Raw genomic sequence first — 23,585 nt, 5'->3', positions numbered from 1 at the left:
TCTAACTATTGAGAAACACCGGCCAGGGTTTATTATAATTTTAATTTGCAATTCTCTTACAACATTTTGCACATGTCAGAGGATTCATTTTCTGTGAATCCTCTACTTCATTTTTATACCAGACTCTTGTTTTTTTCTTATTGATCTATAGGAACTCTTTATAAATTAAGGAAATTAGCCCTTCAACTGTGGTGTATTGTGTGAATCAATTTTCCCAGTTCATTTTCTGACTTTGATTATGGTGGGGATTTTTGCCATACACAAACATTTTTTTAATGTAGTCAAATTTAGCAATTGTTTCTTTTAAAGTTCCTGAATTTTATATCATATTTATTAAGTCCTCCACTTTAAGTTTAGAATTTTCTCATTGTATCTTCTAGTATTTTATGGTTTCTTTCCTTACATGAAACTTAACTTTTAAAAATTATAGATTTTAAACTTTTTTGGCAGTATTTAATAATTGTATTTTCCTCCTAGTTTGCCAAAAATTCTGAGAATATAGAAAACATATACTGTATCAGGATAACTTTAAGACATAGCTCCCTTATTAAATATATAGTAAAAACAGCCTACTGATAACAGGCTGTGGACAGTATGTAAGGTAAGTAAAACTATTATTCCTACCCGTCAGTATTTAAATAGGTTCCACTATGTTAAAATGTAGTAACTTTCTAGAATATAAATTATTATGTAAAATAATCATCGCACACATTGCTTGATTTAATACACTATGATGATAGTACTCATAATCAATATAACATATAATACCATATATAAATATTCAAGAAAAATGTATAAAATCTATTTAAAACAAAATTTTTTCATTAAAAATCTCAATTAAAATGATTTAAATTTTTTTTTCTATTTTCAGAAATTTACTTTAATCTTAACACCACCTTTATACTAATAAACATCAGGAGCATATGAAACACATTTTATTTCAACTGTACTTTTTTTCAGTTAAGAAATGACAGTATGGTTTAGGCAAAAATCAAGTTCTGTTTATGTAAGCAAATAGTCTACAAAAAAATTATAGGATAACCCAATCAAATTAAATATACCCAAATAAAATTTTCCCCTAATAACTGAAGAATTTAAAACAACTCTCAATTCAGAAGTTACTTCTCTTTTTTTTCTCAAGACCTGTTCTTCTGAGTCTTTTCTTCACTTCATTAATCTACCTTCACAACCCTATGTAATTTTTAGAAGAACAGTGAAAGGAGACATTTATTATCATAACAAACTGAAAAACCTTAAGACACTTATCCCAGTTTCAACCGATGTAGAGGAAATCAATCCTATGTCTGCTGGATTTCTCACCTGAAATTTTAATTTATGCTCATAATTAATTCAAGTATATTTCCAGGAAACATTTCTATGCTAAAATTAAATCATGAAACAATACAAATGATAGCTTTTACCTGATAAGGACATGGGATATGGTACTGACGACAATGGTCAGAGACCCAAGTTATCTCCCAGGTAATCCTGTTCACTTGCTCATAGACGTAACATCCAAGAAGTGTCACTAATGGCACGAGATACAGGCCACTGAAGACTCCAATTCGAATCATAAATTTCTTTAGTTTTTCTTGGTTACGGCCATCATGTTGTATCACTTGTCGAACGTGATTTAAGGAAATGATACCAGCTAAAAGAAGAGACAGCCCGACAAACACACAAAGGCACAGTGGCAAGAGTACAAAGTAGCGAGAAGCATCCAGGTCATAAAGGCCAACAAAGCAAACTCCACTAATGTTGTCTCCCTCAACCTTATTCATTGCAAGAAGCATAACAGTGAGAAAACCTGGTGTTCCCCAGGCAACAGCATGAAACCACACTGCTTTTTGTTCAATGGCTTCACAACTCCATTTTCTTCCTGCAGCTAAGAACCAAGTAATGGTAAGAATCACCCACCACACAGTGCCGGCCATTGTGAAAAAATACAAAAACATAAACAAAATGGTGCAAGCCTTATTTTGAGAGCCTAGAACTACCGTCTCACCAACTTCTAGCTTCTCGTCTGCTTTATTGCAGGCTGTGCTATTACCTAGCAAGAATCCAATAAAATACATAAGAGATACAATGCTGTAACAGACAGAGTAATATATAATTGGTCTCTCTGGGTATCTGAATCTTTTAACATCAATTAAAAAAGTAAGGAATGTGAACAGAGTTGCACACAGACAAAATATTGAAACTATTCCGATAAAGCTTTTTGCAAACTCCAGCTCATCGCTTTTAAAATACATGTTGGGGCACGGAGGTGCACACTGGTCAATTCCCAGGAATTTATAGCCTTGTCCCCCAGAAGTCTTAAGATGCCTTGGACACCATATTCCAATGTCTCTTTGGACTTGTTCTGTTTTCTTCTGAGGACCAAGAAACTCTGTGTGTGGATCAAGTGTTACAGGAAAAGTCTCATCACAATACTGTAATCTGTAAAAATTATAAAAATTAAATATATAGTCAAAATTTTTATTGAATCACTATTTTAATGCTATGCTTTCCAATTATAAAATAGTTCCTTATGCATTCATAATTGATGGGAAGACACACAAACCTATAGCATTACATGTTCGCTGGGTATAACGTTTTGAAGCTTACTAAAAATTTGTGTTGTTAATGAGGCCCTAACAAACTAACACATATTAAATACAAGGCAAATGAACATACAAATTCCCTTACCTGGAAAACAATCAATTAATAATTTAAAAATAATGTCTGCTCTCAAGACTAAATATTTAAGAAAAGATTATCTTGCTTGGTACTCTCCAGAAAAAATAAGAAGTAGAAGCTTGCCTGTTTATAAGCATATAAAATATAAGTCTTGGAAAAATGAATTTTTATTATCTAACTAGAGGCCTGATGCACAAAGATTCATGCAAAAATGGGCCTTCCTTCCCCTGGCTGCCAGCAGGGCCTTCGCTCTGGCCAGAGCCGCCTTTCTGCCTTCCCATGCTGCCCAGAGGCTCAGAGCGGCTGGGGTGGTGCGGAACACCTGCATCGTTGCCATGGCGACAATGCAAGCATCCTGCCCTGCCCCCAGCCACTCAGCGCCTGTGTATGCAAATTAACCTGCCATCTTTGTTGTTAATTTGCATACTCACTCCTGATTGGCTGGTGGGCGTCACGAAGGTATGGTCAATTAGCATGTTACTCTTTTATAAGGTAGATGCTCACAAGCAAAGTAAATAAACCACATAAGTAAGGTGATGGCTGAAATAAGATCCTTTCCTGGACCAGTGTTAAAGTTCAAGTGACCTTTAAGTTATTAAAGGAGGGCGAGAAGATCCCCAAGAAGCAGGCTGAGGACCAGCTTAACTCACGTTGCCACTTTTTTTTTGGTCTGGCTGTTTGCCTCCCTTGTACAGGCATACCTGAGTAACACAAGGAGGATTTGTTTTGTGTAGAACTTTATCACTGAGTTGAATTTCTATTCACGAGTTCTATTTTGAAAGATCTATATGGCTTGAAGATTAATGGGGGTTTTAATGAGAAAGCATTTTAAATATGCTTAAAATCCTTATTTTTAAGCATATTTAAAAATAATCTATACTAATAAAAGGGTAATACGCTAATTAGACTGAGACCTGGACTTCCTTCTGGACAAAGACATGGTGGCGGGGCTGAGGCAGAGGCAGTAAGGGGTGATCAGGCTGGCGGGGGGCGGGGGCAGTTGGGAGCAGGCTAGCAGGGGACCAGTTGGGGGTGAGCAGGCCAGGGGGGGGGGGGAGGGGGAAGTTGGGGACAAGCAGGCCAGCAGGGGGGGGCAGTTGGGGGCAAGCAGGCCAGCAGGGGGGGGCAGTTGGGGGCAAGCAGGCCAGCAGGGGGGTGGCAGTTGGGGGAGAGCAGGCTGGTTGGGGGGCAGTTGGGGGTGATCAGGCCAGCAGGGGGGGCAATTGGGGGCGAGCAGGCCGGCAGGCAGAGTGGTTAGGGGCCATCAAGTAGGCAGGCATGTGAGCGGTTAGGAACCAGCGGTCCTGGATTGCAAAGGGGTTGTCCAACGTTCCCCAAGGGGTCCCAGATTGGAGAGGGTGCAGGCTGGGCTGAGGGACACCTCCCCCCGCCCCGTGCCACTAGTAAAATTATAAGAGAATAATAAAAGTCATGCCCATAAAACAAACAGTATCTACCAGCTTTTTCAAAACTCATTATTATGTCAGTTTTGCTTTATATCTTTTAAAATAAAGCAATATAACATTACAGATAAAGTTGGGACCCTTTTCTGGTTCTATTCTCCTTTCTCTCCCCAGAAATATTTATTACCACAAGTTCAGTTTTTATTATCCTCATGTATCTTTTAGTATTTTACCATGCTATTTTCTAACTATAATGTTATACAGTTGTTACACAGGTTTTGAACTTTATATAAATGACACCATGTTGTATATCTCACACTGTAACTTCCTTTTTTCACTTAACACTATAATTTTTAGGTCTATCCATATTGACAGGTGTGATCAGCTGCACTTATTTCATCTATTGTGTGGTAGTAGTTTAGCATGTAAATATATCACAATTTACTAATCATTTTTACAAGACTTTTTTCTCATTTAAAAATTAGAAATAGCCCTGCCAGTGTGCGTGGCTCAGTGGTTGAGCACTGCCCTATGAACTAGGAGATCACAATTTGATTCCCAGTAAGGGCATATGCCTGGGTTGCAGGCTCGGTCCCCAGTGTGGGGCTTGCAGGCAGCAGCTGATCAAGGATACTCTCTCATCACTGATGTTTCTATCTTTCTCTCCCTCTCCCTTCCTCTCTGAAATCAATAAAAATATATTTTAAAAAATTTTTTTAATTAGGAATAATGCAGTTGGATCACACCTGTTAATATGGATAGACCTAAAAATTATAGTGTTAACTGAAAAAAGGAAGTTATAGTGTGATATGTACAGCATGGTGTCATTTATATAAAGTTCAAAACCTGTGTAACAATTGTATAACATTATAGTTAGAAAATAGCATGGTAAAATACTAAAAGATACATGAGGATAATAATAACTTTTTTTGGTTTGGCTGTTTGCCTCCCTTGTACAGGCATACCTGAGTGACACACGGGAGTATTTGTGTGTCACAATCGGTATTTTTGTACATGATTCCTTGTTGGTGTAAAAGTCTCTGTGAAAGGAGATTTCCTAGATGTAGGGTATGATCATCTTCAACTTTACTATATACAGTTGACCCTTGAACAATATGGGTTTGAACTGCATGGATCCACTTATATGCAGGGTTTTTTTCCAATAAATAGTTTAAGTGTATTTTCTCTTCCTTATGATTTTCTTAACATCTTTTGTCTAGCTTGCTTTATTGTAAGAATATAGTATATAATACATATAACATACAAAACCTCTGTTAACTGTTTATGTTATTGGTAAGTCTTCTATCAACAGTAGGCTATTAGAAGTTTTGGGGGAGTCAAAAGTTATACACGAATTTTCGACTGCGTGGGAGATCAGCAATCCTAATCCCTGAGTTGTTCAAGGGCAACTGTATTACTCAATTGTTCTTGAAAATAATTATGAATTTAGCAGAAATGTATGAGTTCCATAAAGTTTCTTCAGTTCCCAGATGAACAAAAAGGTAGCTAGCTTCCTTCCCAGATTTATTATATGAGTTCTCATTGTATCAGTACAATATTTCAAATTACAAGCTACCATTGTCCAGAGAAAAGGAAACAAAAATAATTAATAAAGACTAATGTGCAAAAAGGTCAGTGACTTGATAATAAGGTTCATTTCCCCCAGGTAAGGTCAAAGGCACTATTACATGTTCTCATAGAACTATGTACCTCGCCTTTGTTATATCTAAGCATAGTTATAAATTTGCATTTCTTGTATAATTATTTGATTACTCTCCATTCCTTCCACCCCATTGTAAGTTCCCTGAGAATAAGAACCAAGTCTGTTTTTTCTCACCATTGTGTCCATGACACTTATCACCACAGTGCCCAGCATATGTTAAGGTATAATAAACATTTGTTGAATCAAATAACGAAAACCTGTCACTAACATTCTGGAAAGCTAACACCAATATTAAAATATCATTATCATTAGTAGTTTTCGGCTGAAAACATAATTTACCTGTCACATTTAAGTTCCTCAGGCCACTGGATCCCAAAAGTGTCAATTAAGTTTTTGCAATCAGAATATACTTTTTCACAAAATTTACGACAAGGTGGATCCACATGAATTTGCTCTGTGCAGGTTGGTACAAAAGCTTTGCAAAGGAAAGTTTCAACATTTGGTGAACAATTCAGATTTGCAAGAGGAAGAAAGTGCTATTAAGAAAAACAGCAAGATAAGGTTAGAAAACTTTTTAATAACAAATGGAGAAATTAGTTTATTTACTGTTTAAAGTATATACATTTTTACTTATACTCCCAAAGAATATTTAATTATCACTCTCAATACAATCAAGTTTTGAGATCATTTTGTTTAGTCTCTTAGACTAAGGAACCTCCAGACACAATGCAATATTATTTTATTCAATTAATACATTTTTAAGATGTGCTAAATCAAAGCAAATCAAAAGCTTGTATTGATTGTTAGGTGAAATAAATTATACAAATGTACAATTTATAAGTATACACAGAAATACCCTAACACTGACTGAGTATTCTGGAGAATAAAGCAATTTGGGGACAGAGGGATCAGCATGAAAAAGATGTGAGGATCACGAGAAGATAGTACATTCCGGGCAAGAAGTTCAGGGTGACTAACAGAAGAAGGTCAAAGAGGTGGAATCAAGGGCAGACTAAAGAGAGAGATGAGATTGGAGAAGTATGCTATCATAGGGAGCACGAATGACATGCTAAGTTGTTTGGATTTCAAAATAAAGGGATGAAATATTATTGGAGAATTTTAAGCAGGAAGTAACTCTGGAGTCTCACAGCTGAGTGTGAATCCTAGGTCCACACTTACTGGCTGTATATCTTTGGCAAGACTTGACTTCTGTGTTTTAGTTTCTTCATTTGTAAAATGGCAATAATAATAGTAACTGACTCATAAGATTGTTGTGACTACTACATTAATAAACATAGGCACTCAACAAATGTTAGTTATTGTGATGATTACACTTTAGAGCATAGGGACGGGTCCTGGATAAACATGGTACATTGACCACACGTGTTTATCTTTCTTCCCTTGTTCCCTCAGTAAAATGACAATAAAGAAAATAAAGATACTAATCCATTATTAAGTGAACAGGAGATACTACATTAGTGTATTTGAATTTTCCAAAGAACAGAAACATCTAAAAAGAAAATCCCAAAACTTTGAGTGACAGAAAGCTATTAGAGTGTGAGGTGACTTAATCAGACATGGGGTGGATTACAAAGTACGAGTGGAAGGACTCACATGAAAATGAACTGATTTTGCCCATAAGAAACCGAGGGTCTCAGTTCTTCCAGGCACCAAGTAGCATAAAAGGTAAAAACTGAGGGCTGTTTACAAATCAGTTCCTCTCTCTGTTAGCCCCCCACACCCACCCCAACAGTCAGATGCCCACTAAAATCTATCAGGGTTATTTCCAGGAGAAATGGAGCTACAGATGTTCTTACACTTGAGCTACCTGGCACAGATCTGGGCAGAGGTACAGCACAGGGTGAGAAGAGGTTGAACTGACTAAAAGACTAGGGAAACATGAAGCCCTCATCCTTTTCCTCCCCTGTTTCCAAAGGGTTGGCAGAAAGCATATACTACCATCCCCGATCTTTGAAAAAAACTCAACAGTCTTGGACAAGAGGAAAAAACCTCTAGATATTGACCATGAAAAAGCTTGACCTCACCTTAGTATGAAGCCAGTAACAAGCCCCATTATTGCACATGCAGTTTTCAATGCACACAAATTTAAATGGGCAGCCAAGAATCATCAGGCATTTGAATAAAGCCTTATGAGAGACAGAGACCAAAACAAGCAAGCAGATAAAGGGAAATTTGGAGGGAACAGATTATGCGGGGGACAGAAGAAAACAAAACAAAATAAACAAAAAATGTTAATGTTAAATGGGAAGCTATTGCATTCATTAAAAAGAATAGGATACTACAGAAAATTAAAATAATAAGATAGCTGAAATAAAGAATCCTATGGAAGGATTAGAAGACAAAACTGAGGAAAGAGATGGACAATTAGAAAATCCTCCCAATCAGAGCATCAGTCTAAGTGCCTAACATCTGACTAAATGGGCTTCAGAAAGAAATGGCAGAAAATCAAAGAATATAAGAACAGTTCTCAAAATAGGGGCTGATAATCAAAGAACATAAGAACAGTTCTCAAAATAGAAGGATACTACTCTTCAAAATGAAAATGCTGGCATCACACTTTGCAATCCTACACTAAAACATGTCTGGGCTAAAATTTCAGTCAATTAACTGTTTTTAAAAGATCTCTCTCACATTCTCCTCTCTTTTCAAACCCCCAGTTCCACACCCCATGCTCTCAGTTGATGATTTTGTTCCTAGTTCACTGAGAAGACAGAAACAACCAGGCAATTTCCTCATCTTCTAAATAAATGTACCAACATATCTGCAGCTTATCCACACTCTCTGCCTTCTGTATTGCAATGGATGAACAACTTGAACCCTTAATCAACCACAACCTTCATTTGTACACTGGATTCTCCCCACTTGACTAGCCAAGGATTTTGTTTCTGCTATTGTTTCCTGTTCTGGCAATAATTCCTGCCATCTATGCTACAAGGATTCCTACATCAGACAAATTTGCTTTATCTCCCACCATAAAAAAAAAAAAAAAAAGCACTACAAAACAATATCTTCCCATGATTCCATATCCTAAACCCTATCCATTTGTTCCATTTTCCTACTCCCCTTTATAGAAAATTCCTCAAAATAGTTGTGTATGCTCACTTTCTCCAATTCCACTCTTCCGATTCCTTTGTAAGCCCCCTCTCCAATCAGGTTTTATCCCCCATACTCCAGAGAAAACTACTTTCAAAGTCACCATAACCTCCTCATTGTCAGATTCAGTGGTCAACCTGAGTCTTCATCCTACTCAAATCTTAACAACGTTTGACATAATGGACTGCCCTCCTTCTGAGATACCTTTTTTTTAACTTGGCTTCTAGGACACCAGTTCTCCTGGATTTGTACCTATTTCGAAGGCTGTTTCTTTTCTGATCCTTTTCCATTTCCCAATATTAAATAATGAAGTGCCCCAGAGGTCAATCCTCAGACCTCTTCCCAATTTATGCTCACTGCTTAGGAAAAACTCATCCAGAACCATGGCATTAAATACCAACTATACATAAAAGATTCCCACACTTATCTCTGGCCCCCAACTCTCCTGTGAAGCCTAGACTTGAAAGACCATCCACCTCCAGGACAGTTCCACTTGCTGACACCAGGCATCTCAACCCACGTCCAAAACACAGAGCCTGATGTATTAAACCAATAAAAGCACAGCTGCTGGCTGAAGAGGAAGCCCTCGCTTTAAGATACCTCCCACTGCTCTTCTTCCCTACCAGTGACCTCAAAGCACCCCCAGAAATCAGTTTGAAACCAATGACCTCGCTAAACCCTCAAATTACAGTGAGAAAAAGGTAATCCAATCTCTTACTGAAATCCTCAAATCTTATCTGTTAGAATTTAAGTGCCCTGATCTAATGCTGCTTTTAACAATACTATACAACTACTGATAATAAATCAGAGCTTTGATGTAGTCAACACTTACCATAAGGTAGGCACTATGCTTTTTCATATACCAGTGGTCAGCAAACTGCGGCTCTCGAGCCACTCTGTTGACTAATGAGTTTGCCACACTCAAGGGGCCAAAGAGCCGCATGTGGCTCGCGAGCCGCAGTTTGCCGACCACTGTCATATACCAATCCTTTTTACAACAACGTAAAATATCAACAATGCTCTTGAGATTCTACATTCAATAATAGCTAAAATAGTCCTGTTGATTATAGTTTTAATGCTTAGAGAAATAAATTATAGGCTCCGTTAAGGAAATGCTGAGTCCCTGGAAGAAATCCTGTGGTAGTTAACTATTAGTACCAACAGGGACAAAGAAGAGGGCAATTAAGAAGGCCACTAATACCTCCACTCTGAAAAATAGCCAGAGCCAAACTATGATAGACGAGAACCAAAATAAGTGGAGCATTTTATATAACCCTTGACTAGAAATAATGCCAGCATTGTCATTCTGGTTACAGCTCTGCCATTAATTTCCAGTGCCACCTTTGGAAGATAATTTTCTGTCTTTGAGTCTCTGAGCATCCATTAGTGATATGAGAGCGATGAACCACTAGATGATCTCTAAGGACACTTTGTGGCTCAAAAAGTTTATGAAGAGAGTAACAAAGCATAGAGTAACAGGGCTGGACTTAAATTTCAAAACAACTGTACTACAAAGAAATTTTCTCCTTGGTAGGTAACTCTGTCTTGTACTGAGCTCTAGAGTGAACATCTATCACTTCTGCCTGCCCAGCAGTCCTGTTTTTGGGAATTCCAAAGTAGGTGGGATGCTACGGAAGCTTAAGGAGGGTTGATGTAGGGAGCAATCTGATAACAGAAACAGCTTGGCCATTTGGATGCTCCCAGTATTGTGATATTTTGGGAGAGGGTTGTACAAAAGAACAGATTATTTGTGGGGAGGCAATAATGCCCAAAATGTCAAAATAACGGCATTGACATTGGGACAGACTGGTCCTGGGACATGATCCTAGCTGTGTCCTGGTTCCCTTTGCTCCTCCCTATATTCTGAACCTAGTTCTTCAGCCTCCCCATTGATTTGACAAGCTATCCAATATTCGTTCATTTTCTGCTTATGTTAGTCAAAGTTGGTTTCTATTGTTTGCAACCAAGACAGACTGGTACAGCAATTATATATGTGATCTCAGTAAGAGGAATTCTGGAAGTGGTTTTCTAGACTTAAACTGAGACTAAAAGCAGTGAATATTCAGTCAGTATTTAGAGATGGAAATCTGACAGCCCATGGTATATAGTAGAAAAACAGGTGATTGAGGTATCCTTGTAATCCTATAGATTCCAACAACGTCTAAGAATGCTGTGCCCAGGGAAGGCAAGGCTGAGTGAAGAGCATGAGCTTTCAGGGACTATGGCCTGAGGTGGTGCTCTGCCTGGCTGAGGAAGAGTGACAAACTGGCGATCCGAAATCTTGGCTGGAGGTGTGGAGTGAAACACAAGGATTAAAACGACTTAATGCTTAAGAAGTTGAAAAACAAATGGAGTTTGATCCTACAGATTGCCAAATTGTATCAGTTAAATTTATTTCCTTTTCACATAAATCTAGTGATTCTGTGATAAGGAAACAGAATGACTACCTCTGCCATACTACCACCTTTTCCTTAAAACACACCAACTAGTTCCCCATCCTGTGATAACATGATAACGAAGGAACCATAATATGGGCCTGGGGTTTGTGGCGATGTAAGATCCTGAAAGAAAATCTGGGTTAGAATTCTAGTAGAGATTAAAAAAAAAAAAAAGGAAGATATTTTGATGTTTTAAAAATATATAAAGCTAAGCCTAAACAGAGTGGTTCTGCAGCGGTGTCTTGGCTGTGCCTTGCCTCCGTTAGTGCTAAAGACACAAGACATGTAAACATTCCTCACTTTTCAGAAGCATGAATGAGAACCTCACTGGTACACGGAAGCAGCCACTTTACCAGTGAACAAGGCCAACCTATTACAAGCATCTGATTCTCACTTCAGGATTCAAGCTTTCTACTCATGGTGACATACACAGTAACTCTCAAGAAATATTAAAAGCAGTCCCGGGTCCGGGTGAGGCCGTGCGCCCCTGGATCCGGGTGAGGCTGGGTCCCGGGTCCGGGTGAGACCGCGCCCCTGGGTCCGGGAGACCACGCACCCCTGGGTCTGGGTGAGGCCACGCACCCCTGGGTCCGGGTGAGGCCAAACCAGAGGGAGTCGGACCTGCATACCACCATTTGTCCACCATCCAGAGCTGAAAAGTCAGTGCTGACATGTACACATAAGGAACTGGTGGACATTGAAATTGGGTCTCAAAAGAACTGTTGGTCCAGAAAGAAACTTACTACAGACTGATTCATTTGCCTGTCAGCATAACTATTATTGCTCGTCTCACATTCGGTTCTTATAAGTATATTTCTAGTAACACGTGATCTCACTCATCTAGGGGAAATGATGAACAACATAGACTGATGAACAAGAACAGACCCAGAAACAAGGAGGCATCGATTGGACTGTCGGGCCTCAGAGGGAGGGTAGGGGGGAGAGATTAACCAAGGGACTTGTGTGCATGCATACGAGCCTAACCAATGGTTAAGGACAACAGGGGGGTGGGGGCATCCGTGGGGAGGGGTGGGGGATGGGAATTGGGGGATGAGGACAAATATGTGACACCTTAATCAATAAAGAAATTTTAAAAAAAGAAATATTAAAAGCTTAATTCTTACTTTAAAATGGCACCAAAAGGAAAGATAATTTCTAGTGATGGAAATAAAATAGAGAGAAAGTGACTGGGGAAAAAGTAATTGGTTTGCCTTAGCTAGACAACAGACTCATTAAGGATCTAAAGGGGTCCTTAAAGGTTTACGCCTCACAGAACAAATACTGTTGAAGTGGTTACAAGGATAGTAAATTCTTTGAGAATATTAATGGGCTACTGTATAATAAAATGGTAAAAACTCTGCCACTTATTTTCATGAATGTGACCAATCTCAGGCAAGTCAGCTTCTTTAACGAATGCAAAGGGGAGCCTGCAATACAAGAGAATAAAAAACAAAAATTTGCATTATTTCCATATTGGAAAAGTTCCTATTTTTAAAATATTTCTTAGCAGAGAGCATTACAAATTTTTAATTATTTATCCAAAAGAGCTGTAATTTTCTTTGGAAATTAGACAAATATACACAGTAACTGGTTGGCACTACAAAAAAAAATATCTGTCCACTAAAGTGTCAATTTTTTTCATTTAAAACTTGTATCTAGCAAAACTAATCCTGGGGAAGCTACACAGTCAGGTACACAATCAGTAAGCATTAATGAATGAATACATGAAAAATATACAAACTAGAGTGATACAGCTTCATTATGTACATGCCACAACTCAAGAAAAGGAAAAAGTCACAACTCAACAGCTGCCCCGTGGTCTGAAAGGACCACGTCCCTTTGTGGCCAGGTTCTCCTGAGGGTGTAACTAATAATGTCCTAGACCCAGAATATCAGGGATGGCTCTGTAGGAACCTGGTGCCTATCAGCAGAGCCTTCCAGAAGAAATTCTGTCCTCTGTTTACATGCAGACCAACCCTGATTCTGCAGACTCAGAAATAGTCAATGTGCTTTCCCTACTACTGCAACACAGTATCACAGAGGAGAGTACGCTTGTGGTTTCTACACTTAAAACACAACAGTAGCCACTACACACACAACTGACTTTTCAATACCTATTTCATTTTAAAGAACTCAATAGCTTACTTTCAGAACAGTTACAGCTATTTTCAGAAAGCCTTCCCTGAGAAATAAATAGGTTAGTCACACTAAACATTTTCTTGCCTGTGTACGGGGATATAAAAGTAGAGAAGGAGGAAAGGAACGGGTCCCCTAGACTCTTCTACAAGCAGAAAAATGAAAATGCTTAAAAACCACTGCCCATGGAAATAGATGTTTTCGTAAGTTTGTGTACACAGTTTTTCTCCCTTTATTTTTAACCAGAGGCCCTGTTCATGAAATTCATGCGGGGGTGGGGGTGGGGGTCCCCTCAGCCCAGCCTGCACCCTCTTGCAGTCGGTACGTTGTGTCTGCCCCCTGGTGGTCAGTGCACATCATAGCAACTGGTCATTCTGGTCGTTCCACCATAATGGTCACTTATGCTTTTATTACATAGATTGAAAGAGACATTTTAGTAGTGCATATTAACAGGTGATAAGGAAAGGGGTTGTTTTTTTTACCCCCTTTGGCTCACTTCCCTTTAGTCTTTTCAAAAGTGGAATGACCACATGCTGTTCCAAACATAATACATGACTTTGCTTTTGCCTAGACCTCAATGAAGGCAATTCAAAATGAAAAATAAATGTTCCTGTTTCCATTTTCCCTAGCTCAGCCTCAGCTCTCTTCGGATGAAATCAGTCTCTCAAGGGACATCAACCTCACAATGTCAGAAACAATGCTCTAGATATGAAACAAAGAGGAACACAATGCAAAACCAGCAGCCATTTGTTATTCCACCTGGGAGAATTAGACTGTACACATCCTTTTTAAGAAGCCAAGTTACTATTCAGAATTATAAATTAACTCTTTGTAATACAAATGAATTTAGCTTCAGTAAACAAAATAAGGGGGGAAAAACGAAGTCCTTGATTTCAAGCAATCTCTGAAATAAAACTAAAAAACCAGGATATCCCAGTCAGATCCTTTCGTTTATGATAAATTTGACTTAAAATTTCTGTGTAAAGTAAATAACACATAACTCAGGTAACATATTAACAAAAATGCATAATAATGTTTATTTATACATGCTATACATGTATAATCCTTATAGTACTTTAATCCTTATGGTACTTTATACTACTTTTAAGTACTTTAAAACAGGGTTCAGCAAACCACAGCCTGTGGGCCAAAAAAAAAAAAAACTGCCTGTTTTTGTAAATAAAATTTTACTGAAACACATCTACACTCATTTGTTTACATATTGTCTATGGCTGCTTTCTACTACAGTAGTGCAGAGTTGAATAGCTGTGACAGAGACTGTATGGTTTGCAAAGCCAAAATATTTATTATTTGGGTCTTTATGGAAAAAGTTTGCATTTCCTGCTCCAAAACAATAGATCTCAAAATTTAACATCCATAAGAAACACCTGCACAGCTTGTTAAAATACAGTTTCTTGGGCTCTATCTTCATAGATCATGATTCAGTAGGTTGGGATGGGGTCTGTGAACTTGCATTTCTATCAAGTTCACAAGTTGCTGGTCTATGAACTAAACTTTGAGAACCACTGTTCTAAACCATCTCATATACAGAGTGGCCAGATTTTTATAATCTCTGAACGCATAATAATCTGGCCAGTGTATATCCTATATAATAAAAGGCTAATATGCAAATTGTCCCCTCGACCAGGAGTTCGATTAGCAGCCAACCACCCATGTCCCTCCCCCTGGCCAGGCTGGCCGGACCCCACCCATGCACGAATTCATGCACCGGGCCTCTAATATATATATACTGTATATACACTGAGTGGCCAGGTTATTATGCATTCAGAGATCATAATAATCTGGCCACTCAGTGTAATTACAGACTTGCAATGACCATAACTACTATAAGGTCTATAAAACAGGATAGCCATCATACAAAATGAAAACTAAGGCATAAAAGAGGAGTGAGATAGATCTCTAGAATTACATGAAATTCTTGAAAGCTAAGAAAGCCCAACATCAGATATTTCTTTAGCCCCTCATCCTAATATTGATTCCTAGTGAACATTGGAAATGCAGCAGGAACCAGGAGCAACCAAAGGCAGTTGGGCTGGAGGTGTAAAACCCAGCTATTCTTTAGAAAAGCTATAAAACACTTTAAAAGTCAAGATACATGCAGTTAATAATTTAGTACTGTCTGGACTACAAATAAGTATTAAAATACAATGTTTAGGGAAAAATATGACACATAGTTTATAATACAATGATCCAATCAAAAGATGAACTTATTCACTCCATATAAATGCAAATGGTTAAAAATAGAATTAAAATAAATTATAACATATACATGTCAAGCTAATATGGGAAAGAATACAGAAGATGTCAACTGATATGTTTTATTAGAACTAGGCTCAGGCTGAAAGTGGATGATACATAAACCACTTAAAACTATTAGAATGTGTTTTACTTAGACACTGCAGAAGATAAAGGTGGAAGGTAAAGATTTGGGGGGAAATTCTCTTTGCTGATTTATTAGGACAGGAAGCACCACCTTTTTCTTTATTCAGGCTTTATTGAGCACCTATCATGGCTCTCTAGTGAGAGAGCCATTTAAATAATTGCCCCACAGCATGGTATGAGAACAGTCGTATATATGGGGTGGGGCAAAATTAGGTTTACAGTTGTGAATATGCAAAACAGTTTATTCTTGTATTATTATTTATTAATTATTGTATTATTTTCCCTATGAACAACTGTAACCTTACCTTTCCCAACCTGTATTAAACACGATTAGAGTGTGAAGAGTGAGCTGATTAAATAAGCTTGGGAGAAAGGTGAAAGAAGGCTTCACTAAGCACAGCTATTGCTTTAATTCAGATCTGAGGAAACTGAGCAGGTGAAGAGAGGCAGTGGATACAACACTATGTACAAAGGCACAGAAGTGAACGAGAATAATATGGATTTGAGTTCTATAAATAGGATGGCTTGGCTGAAGTAGAGGACAAGATAGGAGAGAAGAAGAGCCACACTAGAGTCAGGTCTGTATTTCTCCAGCTTCAGGAAAATAGTGAGGAATTTAACCCCAAAGTAGATTGCATGAATTTACATTTTAGTAAAATCACCTTAATACCACAGAGAGGAGTGACTGAAGGCTAAAGATTTTATTTTTGATCTAAAAATTCTAACGAGCCCTGATCGGTGTGACTCAGTTGATTGGAGCATCATCCCATACACCAAGAGGTGGTGGGTTCAGTTTCCAATCAGGCCATACGCCCAGGTTGTGGGTTGGATCCCCGATAGGGGCTCATGCAGGAGGCAACTAACTGATGTTTCTCTCTCTCTCTCTCTCTCTCTCTCTCTCTCTCTATCTCTCTCTCTCTCCCTCTCTCTAAAATCAATTTTTAAAAATTGGTTTACAGGTAAAAATTCTAATAAGACTTTGTATGTAACACACAGATGAGAAGGGGGAAAATGGTAGAGCCAAACAAAGGTTTAAAAAAAATGCCTCCCAGTTTAACGTTTATTTAAATGAAATTTGCAAAGCAGCAGCAAAGAATAATTAACATATCATATTCTGAATCTTAGAAAATACTTTCTTTTTTATTATGATCAAGGGTTAAAAAAAAGTTAAAGATGCCATTATGGCCCATGTTGACAGAGAAGACAGTGTCCTATAGTGCTCAGACCTTGAACACTATAACTTCTTTGGGTTTCAGTTTCTTCACCTACACAATGAAGGATTCAGGCGTTCTTAACCTGGCCTATAACTAAAAGTATATTTCAACATAATTGGTTGCCTTTGTAATCCTACTCATTTTATCTAAATTTTAAAACATTATCTTATTCTGAGAGGGGTCAATGGCACAAAAGAGGTTAAGAAGCTCTGCATGATATTTATGGTAACTTACACCTATCAAATTATAGAATTTTGGAAATTCAATACAGGAACTGAAAGAGAATGCCACTGGCTGAGGACAAATAAGGATGGGCAATAAGAAAGGTACAGAACCATGGACTGAAAAAATCATATGTAGGGATTTAAAGTCAGACTCAGGCTGATAGTTTGCCTTCCCATTCCCTTTCTTCTTTGTAGGTTTAAGTTAATGCTGTATGGTTTTCTTCTTTTATATCCTAAACCTACTGAAGTATGATTTGTGTAATAAAATTTAATAGCAAAGACTATAAGGAAGCTTAGTGCACGAGGAAGACTTTATAATGAAGATATCCTCAAATGAAGGAGTCTGTAACAAAAAAAATGCCTTCTTGATAATGTCCTGACACAAAATTACCTGGAAAACAAGCTAGGTAAGTAAAAAAAACCACAAAACACTTTTTTTTTCTTACCGCAAAAATAATTGATTTTAAAAGGATGTGTAGAACAGAAGCTAATTCTTATTATCTTAGAACTAGAGGCCCGATGCGCGACCTCACAGCTGCAGTCATCCAGAAGGTCATCGGGATGGTCGTTCCCGCTGTTCGGCCCATTCGGTCGATTTGCATTTTACGCTTTTATTATTATAGATTACAGGCATTTATTGGCAGGATGCTTCTCTCCCCTAGGAATTCTAAGTGGTCTATATTTATAAGGCTGATTGTTAGCATTCAAACTTAAAATATATGTAGCTACTACACAGAAAGAGAACCATAGTTTTAAAAATTTTAAGAACTTTGTAAGACATGAGTTATAAAACATGTACTAGTACTATCATCAGAGAAATGAATGACATAACTATTCCCCACTATATACTTTACTTTAATCAGATTAAACCATCAAAATAGTTCTGATTAATCAATGAAAGTCTCACTGCATCATTTGTTCAGTGTTTAAAATCACATCTCGCACTGGTTTGAAAGACCACTGAAAGGTTGCAATAATACAATGTGTAATGCCCATTTAAAGTACATCGACTTTAGTATTTAAAAGCCCTCCTATTTTAGACACGAGTCTACAATGAGGTAGTCCAACAACTATTCCACTAACCAGCAATGAAAGACTGTTGAAGCTGTAAAATCAAGTTTGGTCAGTTTTTTAAGCAGTGTCTCCATTAAAATTACAGGGGTTCCATCCCTTAGCAACAACGTGAGGGGAAAAGAAGCGCTTACCATCCTTGGAAAGTTTTTTTCTGGAGAAAAACTACAGGAACATTTGTCGTCTTTCCTTCATGAGACTAATCAACCTAACACATCTGTACAGGAGGGCAGGTCCCTGTCTTGATAGGTAACTCTTTCTTCCCACACCTCCGCAGCAATCTGCATATCTCTAAGCCACCGAAGGCACCTAAGGCAATCTTTAGTATCACTCTGCTCTGCCCCTGACATGTGGTTTCTTTTAAAAAGTATCAAAGAATATTCCAGTGCCTTAAAAAAGCCACTTTTTTTTTAGCAAAACACTATCTACAGCCCCAAAATCTTCCAATTATCTATCTGCTTCAGAAAACGGTGCCAAGTGAACATTGCAACTACTTATGAAAATATATGCACTCTAAGCCCTGATACGCCAAGGGTGCAGTCAGGGCACATACAAGAATCAACCAATGAATGCATAAGGAAGTAGAACAACAAATCCACCTCTCCCTCTCCCCGTTTCTCTCTCTTTCTAAAGTCAATAAATTAAAAATAACAAAGAATTTTTTTTAAAAAAGAAAATACATGTAGTCCAGACAATATAGATTGTATGTTCAATGAATTAGGAAAAATTCAAAATTCACATTACTAGAGGAACTAGCATCATTGGTTCAGAAAAGCGAAATATTTGCCGGGTGCAAGACATTTCTAAATCATTCATAACTCTACTTTATATAAAACGAACCCCATGTTAAGCAAGTCCCCAAAACAGGGCCACACATGTACACAAAATATACATTTGTAGCGTAATTTAATCTCCAAAAGGATTTCTTTCAAATAGGATTTGTACACAACTGAAAGAATCCCTTATTGTCTTAAAAAAAAAAAAATCACCATCATAGTTTATTCCAGGACAGAGCAATAAATTACTTTTCTAGGAAGGGATTCTAGAACGACTCACCTCCATTTTCACAGCAGCAGTACTCTGATCATAGTGACCCATCAGGTTGGGGAAAAAGGTCATGTTGTAGGCCATTTTCGTACATCTGGGGACCGTAATGGGCTCGCAGGTGAAAAGACTGTGCCCTCTGACGAGGGGCAGAAAAACACCCATCCACAGCACTGCCCACATTTCCATCCTCTTCAAACTCCTGCTTTCACCGCCTGGCCTGCGCGGATCGCTCTTCTCATTCTCAGATTTCCGTCCAGAGAGAGAGCGTTCAAATGTCTCACTTCATTATTTGACCATGTTGAAAGCGCAGCTCTTCTCCTGAAAATGAATTCCGAGCCAATTACTATTAATAATAATAATAATAATAATAATAAGAACAACAACAACAACAACCACCACCAAGAGGGAGTATCGGGGACATTTGTCATAAACTCCAAGGCCGACGACGTCCAAGCGCGGAGCTAAGGTTCTCCCCGAGGGTGGGAAGGCAGCTCACCGCTGGGAAAACGACGGAAAATTCCACCCTTTCCAGACACTGTCCCACCTGCCCCGGCCTGTGCGGAGGAAACGGCGTCTCCAGGGAACCGCGACGCCGGGAGGTTTGTGCGGCGGGGAGCACGGGGTGCACCGGGGGCGGGGGGCGAGTGAGGCGGAGAAGAAGGGGACGCGGGGCGTCCGGGGCAGGTTACAAAGGATGAACAGAGGAAGGACAAAACCCAAGGGGCCTGCCGGACATCTGACCACAGGAACACTGGGCCCCAGGGACGTGCCCGAAGACCTCAGGAGGGTTTCCATGCTTCCGAGGCCCCGAAGAGCCCGTTTGGGGGGCAGTCCTTTGGGGCGCTGACCCTCCCCTGTGTGTGAAAGGGGAGCCCTCCGGAGTTCCCACCTGCGGAGCCGCCAGACTAGTTTTCCGGAGCGGGGGTGGAGGGGGAGCGGGGGGAGCCGGGTTCCCACCGCCAGGGAAGTAGGCCGATCGGTCCCCGGAGGGCGGCTCTGGGCCCTGAATCACCCCCCATGGCCGCGCCCCCACCCCGAACACACGCCCGGCCCGGGCTTCCAGCGCGGGCGGGGTCCCGCCCCGCACCCGGCACCTGCCCGGGCCTGCCGCCGCGGGCCACAGCGTCCCGGCCCGCGGGGTCCCCGCACCGCCTTCCAGGAGCCGGCCCAGCTTCCGCGGGAACTTCGGCCGGGGCGGCCCCCCCGCGGCCCCCCCCGCCGGCCCCGCACCTGCGGCTCCGCGCGCCCCAGCCCGCCCCGCACCCTCGAGGCCGCCCGACCGTCGGGAGCCCGCGGCGCCTCACCTCGGGCAACGATCAGAGGCGGCTCTCCCTCCCGCCCCCGTGCAGCCCGCCGTCCAGCCGCGACCTGAGGCGGCCCCGGGGTGTCGGCGACTCCAGCCGCCCGGGAGCCGCACGGGGAGCGAGAGCTGAGCGATCCCGCGAGACTGCGCCGCCGGGTCCGCGGGCAGGTCCGGGCTCGCGGCGGCGGCGGCGGGGTGCGGGCTGGCCCTCCGCCCGCGCTCCGCCCAGGAGGCGCCCGCCGGGCCGGGCCGGGCCGGGCCGGGCTCGGGGCGGGCCAGGCTGGGCGGGGGTGGACGGTGTCGGGGTGGCGTCGGGGAGCTGGGAGGCCGGTGGGGCTCAGGCGCAGGGAAGTCCCCTCCACCTTGCGGTCTGTGATGCTGTCACAGGGCTGTGCTTACCTCGCTGCCCTGTCCAGGGGGGTTCTGCCTAAGAAGGGTTTGTTGACACTCTGGGTGATCCCCCAAATAAAGCTTCCTTTCAAAAGAACCCACTTCGTTTGGATTTCTTTTTTATTTATTTTAATTTTTCAATTACAGTTGACATTCAATATTATTTTAGATTAATTTCAGATGTACAACGTAGTGGGTAGGCAATCATATACTTTACAAAGGGATTCCCCCAATACTTCCAGAATCCACCTGGCATTATACATAGTTATTACAATATTATTGACTGTATTCCCTATGCTGTACTTCACATCCCCGTGACTATTTTGTAATTACTAATTTGTACATCTTAACCCCTCCACTTTGTTCACCCAGTCAGTCCCCCAGCCCTCCTCCCCTCTGGCAAACCATCTGTTTGTTCTCTGTGTCTGTTTCTGTTTAGTTTGTTAGTTTAGTTTGTTCTTTAGATTCCACATATAAATGAAATCATGTGGTATCTGATTTTGACAGACGTATTAACCACTTAGCACAACACCCTTTAGGTCCATCCATGCTGTCACAAAGAGTGAGATTTCATTCCTTTATATGGCCGAGTAATATTCCATTCTGTATACATACCATCACTTTTTTATCCACTCTTCTAATTGATGGGCACTTGGGTTGCTTTTATATCTCAGGAGCCAAGATTTTTAAACAGGGCCAATTTGCCCTATAAAGTCAATTGCCCAAGTGAGATTACTTGGAAACTGAGTTATTTCCTGGATATCGATACTGGGGGAAAAAAAAAAAAAAAGCAGCTTTCATTAGTTCAGGGAGTCTGGGCATCAACTTGAGGCACAGGTGCCAATGGGATTCCAACCCTGGCAGGTCCTACAGTTTTATTGATTCAAAATCGTAATAGAAAGATGAACTGCTTTAGAGGTTAACCTAGTGTTTGGTACCAACTATCAGACACACAATCTCATGTGCTCAACCTAGTCACCCCTCCTTCCCTGACACCCAGGACTCTTTACTATTCCCGTAGCTCTGTCTTTTCCGGAATGTCACATAGTCGGAATCATACAGATGTGGCCAACCACATAGACCGGTCTTTTTCCACTTAGTAATATTCTTCCATGTCTTCTCATGGCTTGACAGCTCATCTCTCTTTAGTGCTGAAAACCATTCCGTTGTCTGGATGTACCACGGTTTATTTATCCATTCACCCACTGAAGGACATCTTGGTTGATTCCAAGTTTTGGCAATTAGGAATAAGACTCCTCTAAACATCTGTGTGCAGGTTTCATGTGGACATACGTTTTCAACTCTTTTGCAGTAAATACCAAGGAGCACAATGGCTGGGTCCTATGGTAACAGTATGTTTAGTTCTATACGAAACTGCCAAACTGTCATCCGAAGTGGCTATATACCATTTTGCATTCCCACCAGCCACGCTGGAGAGTTCTGGCTGCTTCAGTCCTCGCCAGCATTTAGTGTTGGCAGTGTTCCAGATTTTGGCCATTCGAATAGGCATGTAGTGGTATCTCGTTGTTTTAATTTGCATTGCCCTGATGACATATGATGTGAGCATCCTTTCATGTGCTTATTTACCATCTGTATGTCTTCTTTGATGAGGTGCCTGTTAAGGTCTTTGGCTTATTTGTTAGTCACATTGTTTGTTTTCTTATGGTTGACTTTTAAGAGTCCTTTGTATATTTTGAATAGCAATCTTTTATCAGATATATCTTTTGCAAATATTTTTTCCTCTCAGTCTGTGGTTTATCTCCTAATTTTCTTGACATTATCTTTTGCAGAGCAGAAGTTTTACATTTTAATGAAGTCCAGCTTATCAATTATTTCTTTGGTTGATTGTACCTTAGGTACTGTATCTAAAAAGTCATCACCAAACCCCAAAATTCTAGATTTTCTCCTATTTTACCTCCTAAGAGTTTCATGTTTTACATTCATGTCTATGATCAATTTTGAGTTAGTTTTTATTTGAGTTAATGAGTAAGATTTGTAACCAGATTCATTTTTTTTGCGTGGGGTGTCCAGTTGTTCTAGCACTGTTTGTTGAAAAGACAATATTCCCTTTGCTCCTTTGTCAAAGATGAGTTGACTTTATTTATATGGGTCTATTTCTGGGCTCTCTATTCTGTTCCATTGATCTGTCTGTCTATTCTTTTGCCAATAATAGAGTGACTTAATTACTGCAGTTTTATAGTGAGTTTGAAATCAGGTAGTATCAGTCTCTAACTTTGTTTTTCAATAGTGTGTTGGCTATTCTGGGTTTTTTAATTCTCTAGATAAACATCAGACTCAATTTGTCGATATCCACAAAATAACTGGGATTTTGATTGAGTTTATACATCAAGTTGGAAAGCACTGACATCTTGACAATATTGAGATGTCAAATTGTATCTATCTACAAAAAATGAATATCTCACCATTTATTTAGCTCCTCTTTGATTTCTTTCTTAGTTTTCTTCATGTAGATCTTATATACATTTTGTTAGATTTATTC

General features: G+C 39.9%; 1 protein-coding gene across 6 annotated transcripts in view; it reads right to left on the bottom strand.

The window, feature by feature from the left end:
- Positions 1 to 20,875, bottom strand: part of FZD6 (frizzled class receptor 6) — a 28,887-nt gene extending 8,012 nt beyond the window's left edge. For 4 of the 6 annotated variants that reach the window (XM_054708661.1, XM_054708659.1, XM_054708660.1 and 1 more), the window contains exons 1-4: positions 20,697 to 20,875; positions 19,402 to 19,710; positions 6,085 to 6,281; positions 1,422 to 2,439 (exon numbers count right to left, since the gene is read on the bottom strand). In XM_054708661.1, the coding sequence (XP_054564636.1) occupies positions 1,422 to 2,439; positions 6,085 to 6,281; positions 19,402 to 19,578 (1,392 nt within the window). In that variant the 5' untranslated portion in view covers positions 19,579 to 19,710; positions 20,697 to 20,875. The remainder of the gene's footprint in view (positions 1 to 1,421; positions 2,440 to 6,084; positions 6,282 to 19,401; positions 19,711 to 20,696) is intronic. The other 2 variants (XM_054708658.1, XM_054708657.1) reach the window with 1 other exon arrangement.
- Positions 20,876 to 23,585: the final 2,710 nt, after the last annotated feature.

Source organism: Eptesicus fuscus, chromosome 19, assembly GCF_027574615.1.
Source record: "Eptesicus fuscus isolate TK198812 chromosome 19, DD_ASM_mEF_20220401, whole genome shotgun sequence".
Taxonomy (NCBI): Eukaryota; Metazoa; Chordata; class Mammalia; order Chiroptera; family Vespertilionidae; genus Eptesicus; species Eptesicus fuscus.
Note: the sequence above shows the minus strand (reverse complement) of the source record. Positions and strands in the feature narration are given on the sequence as shown.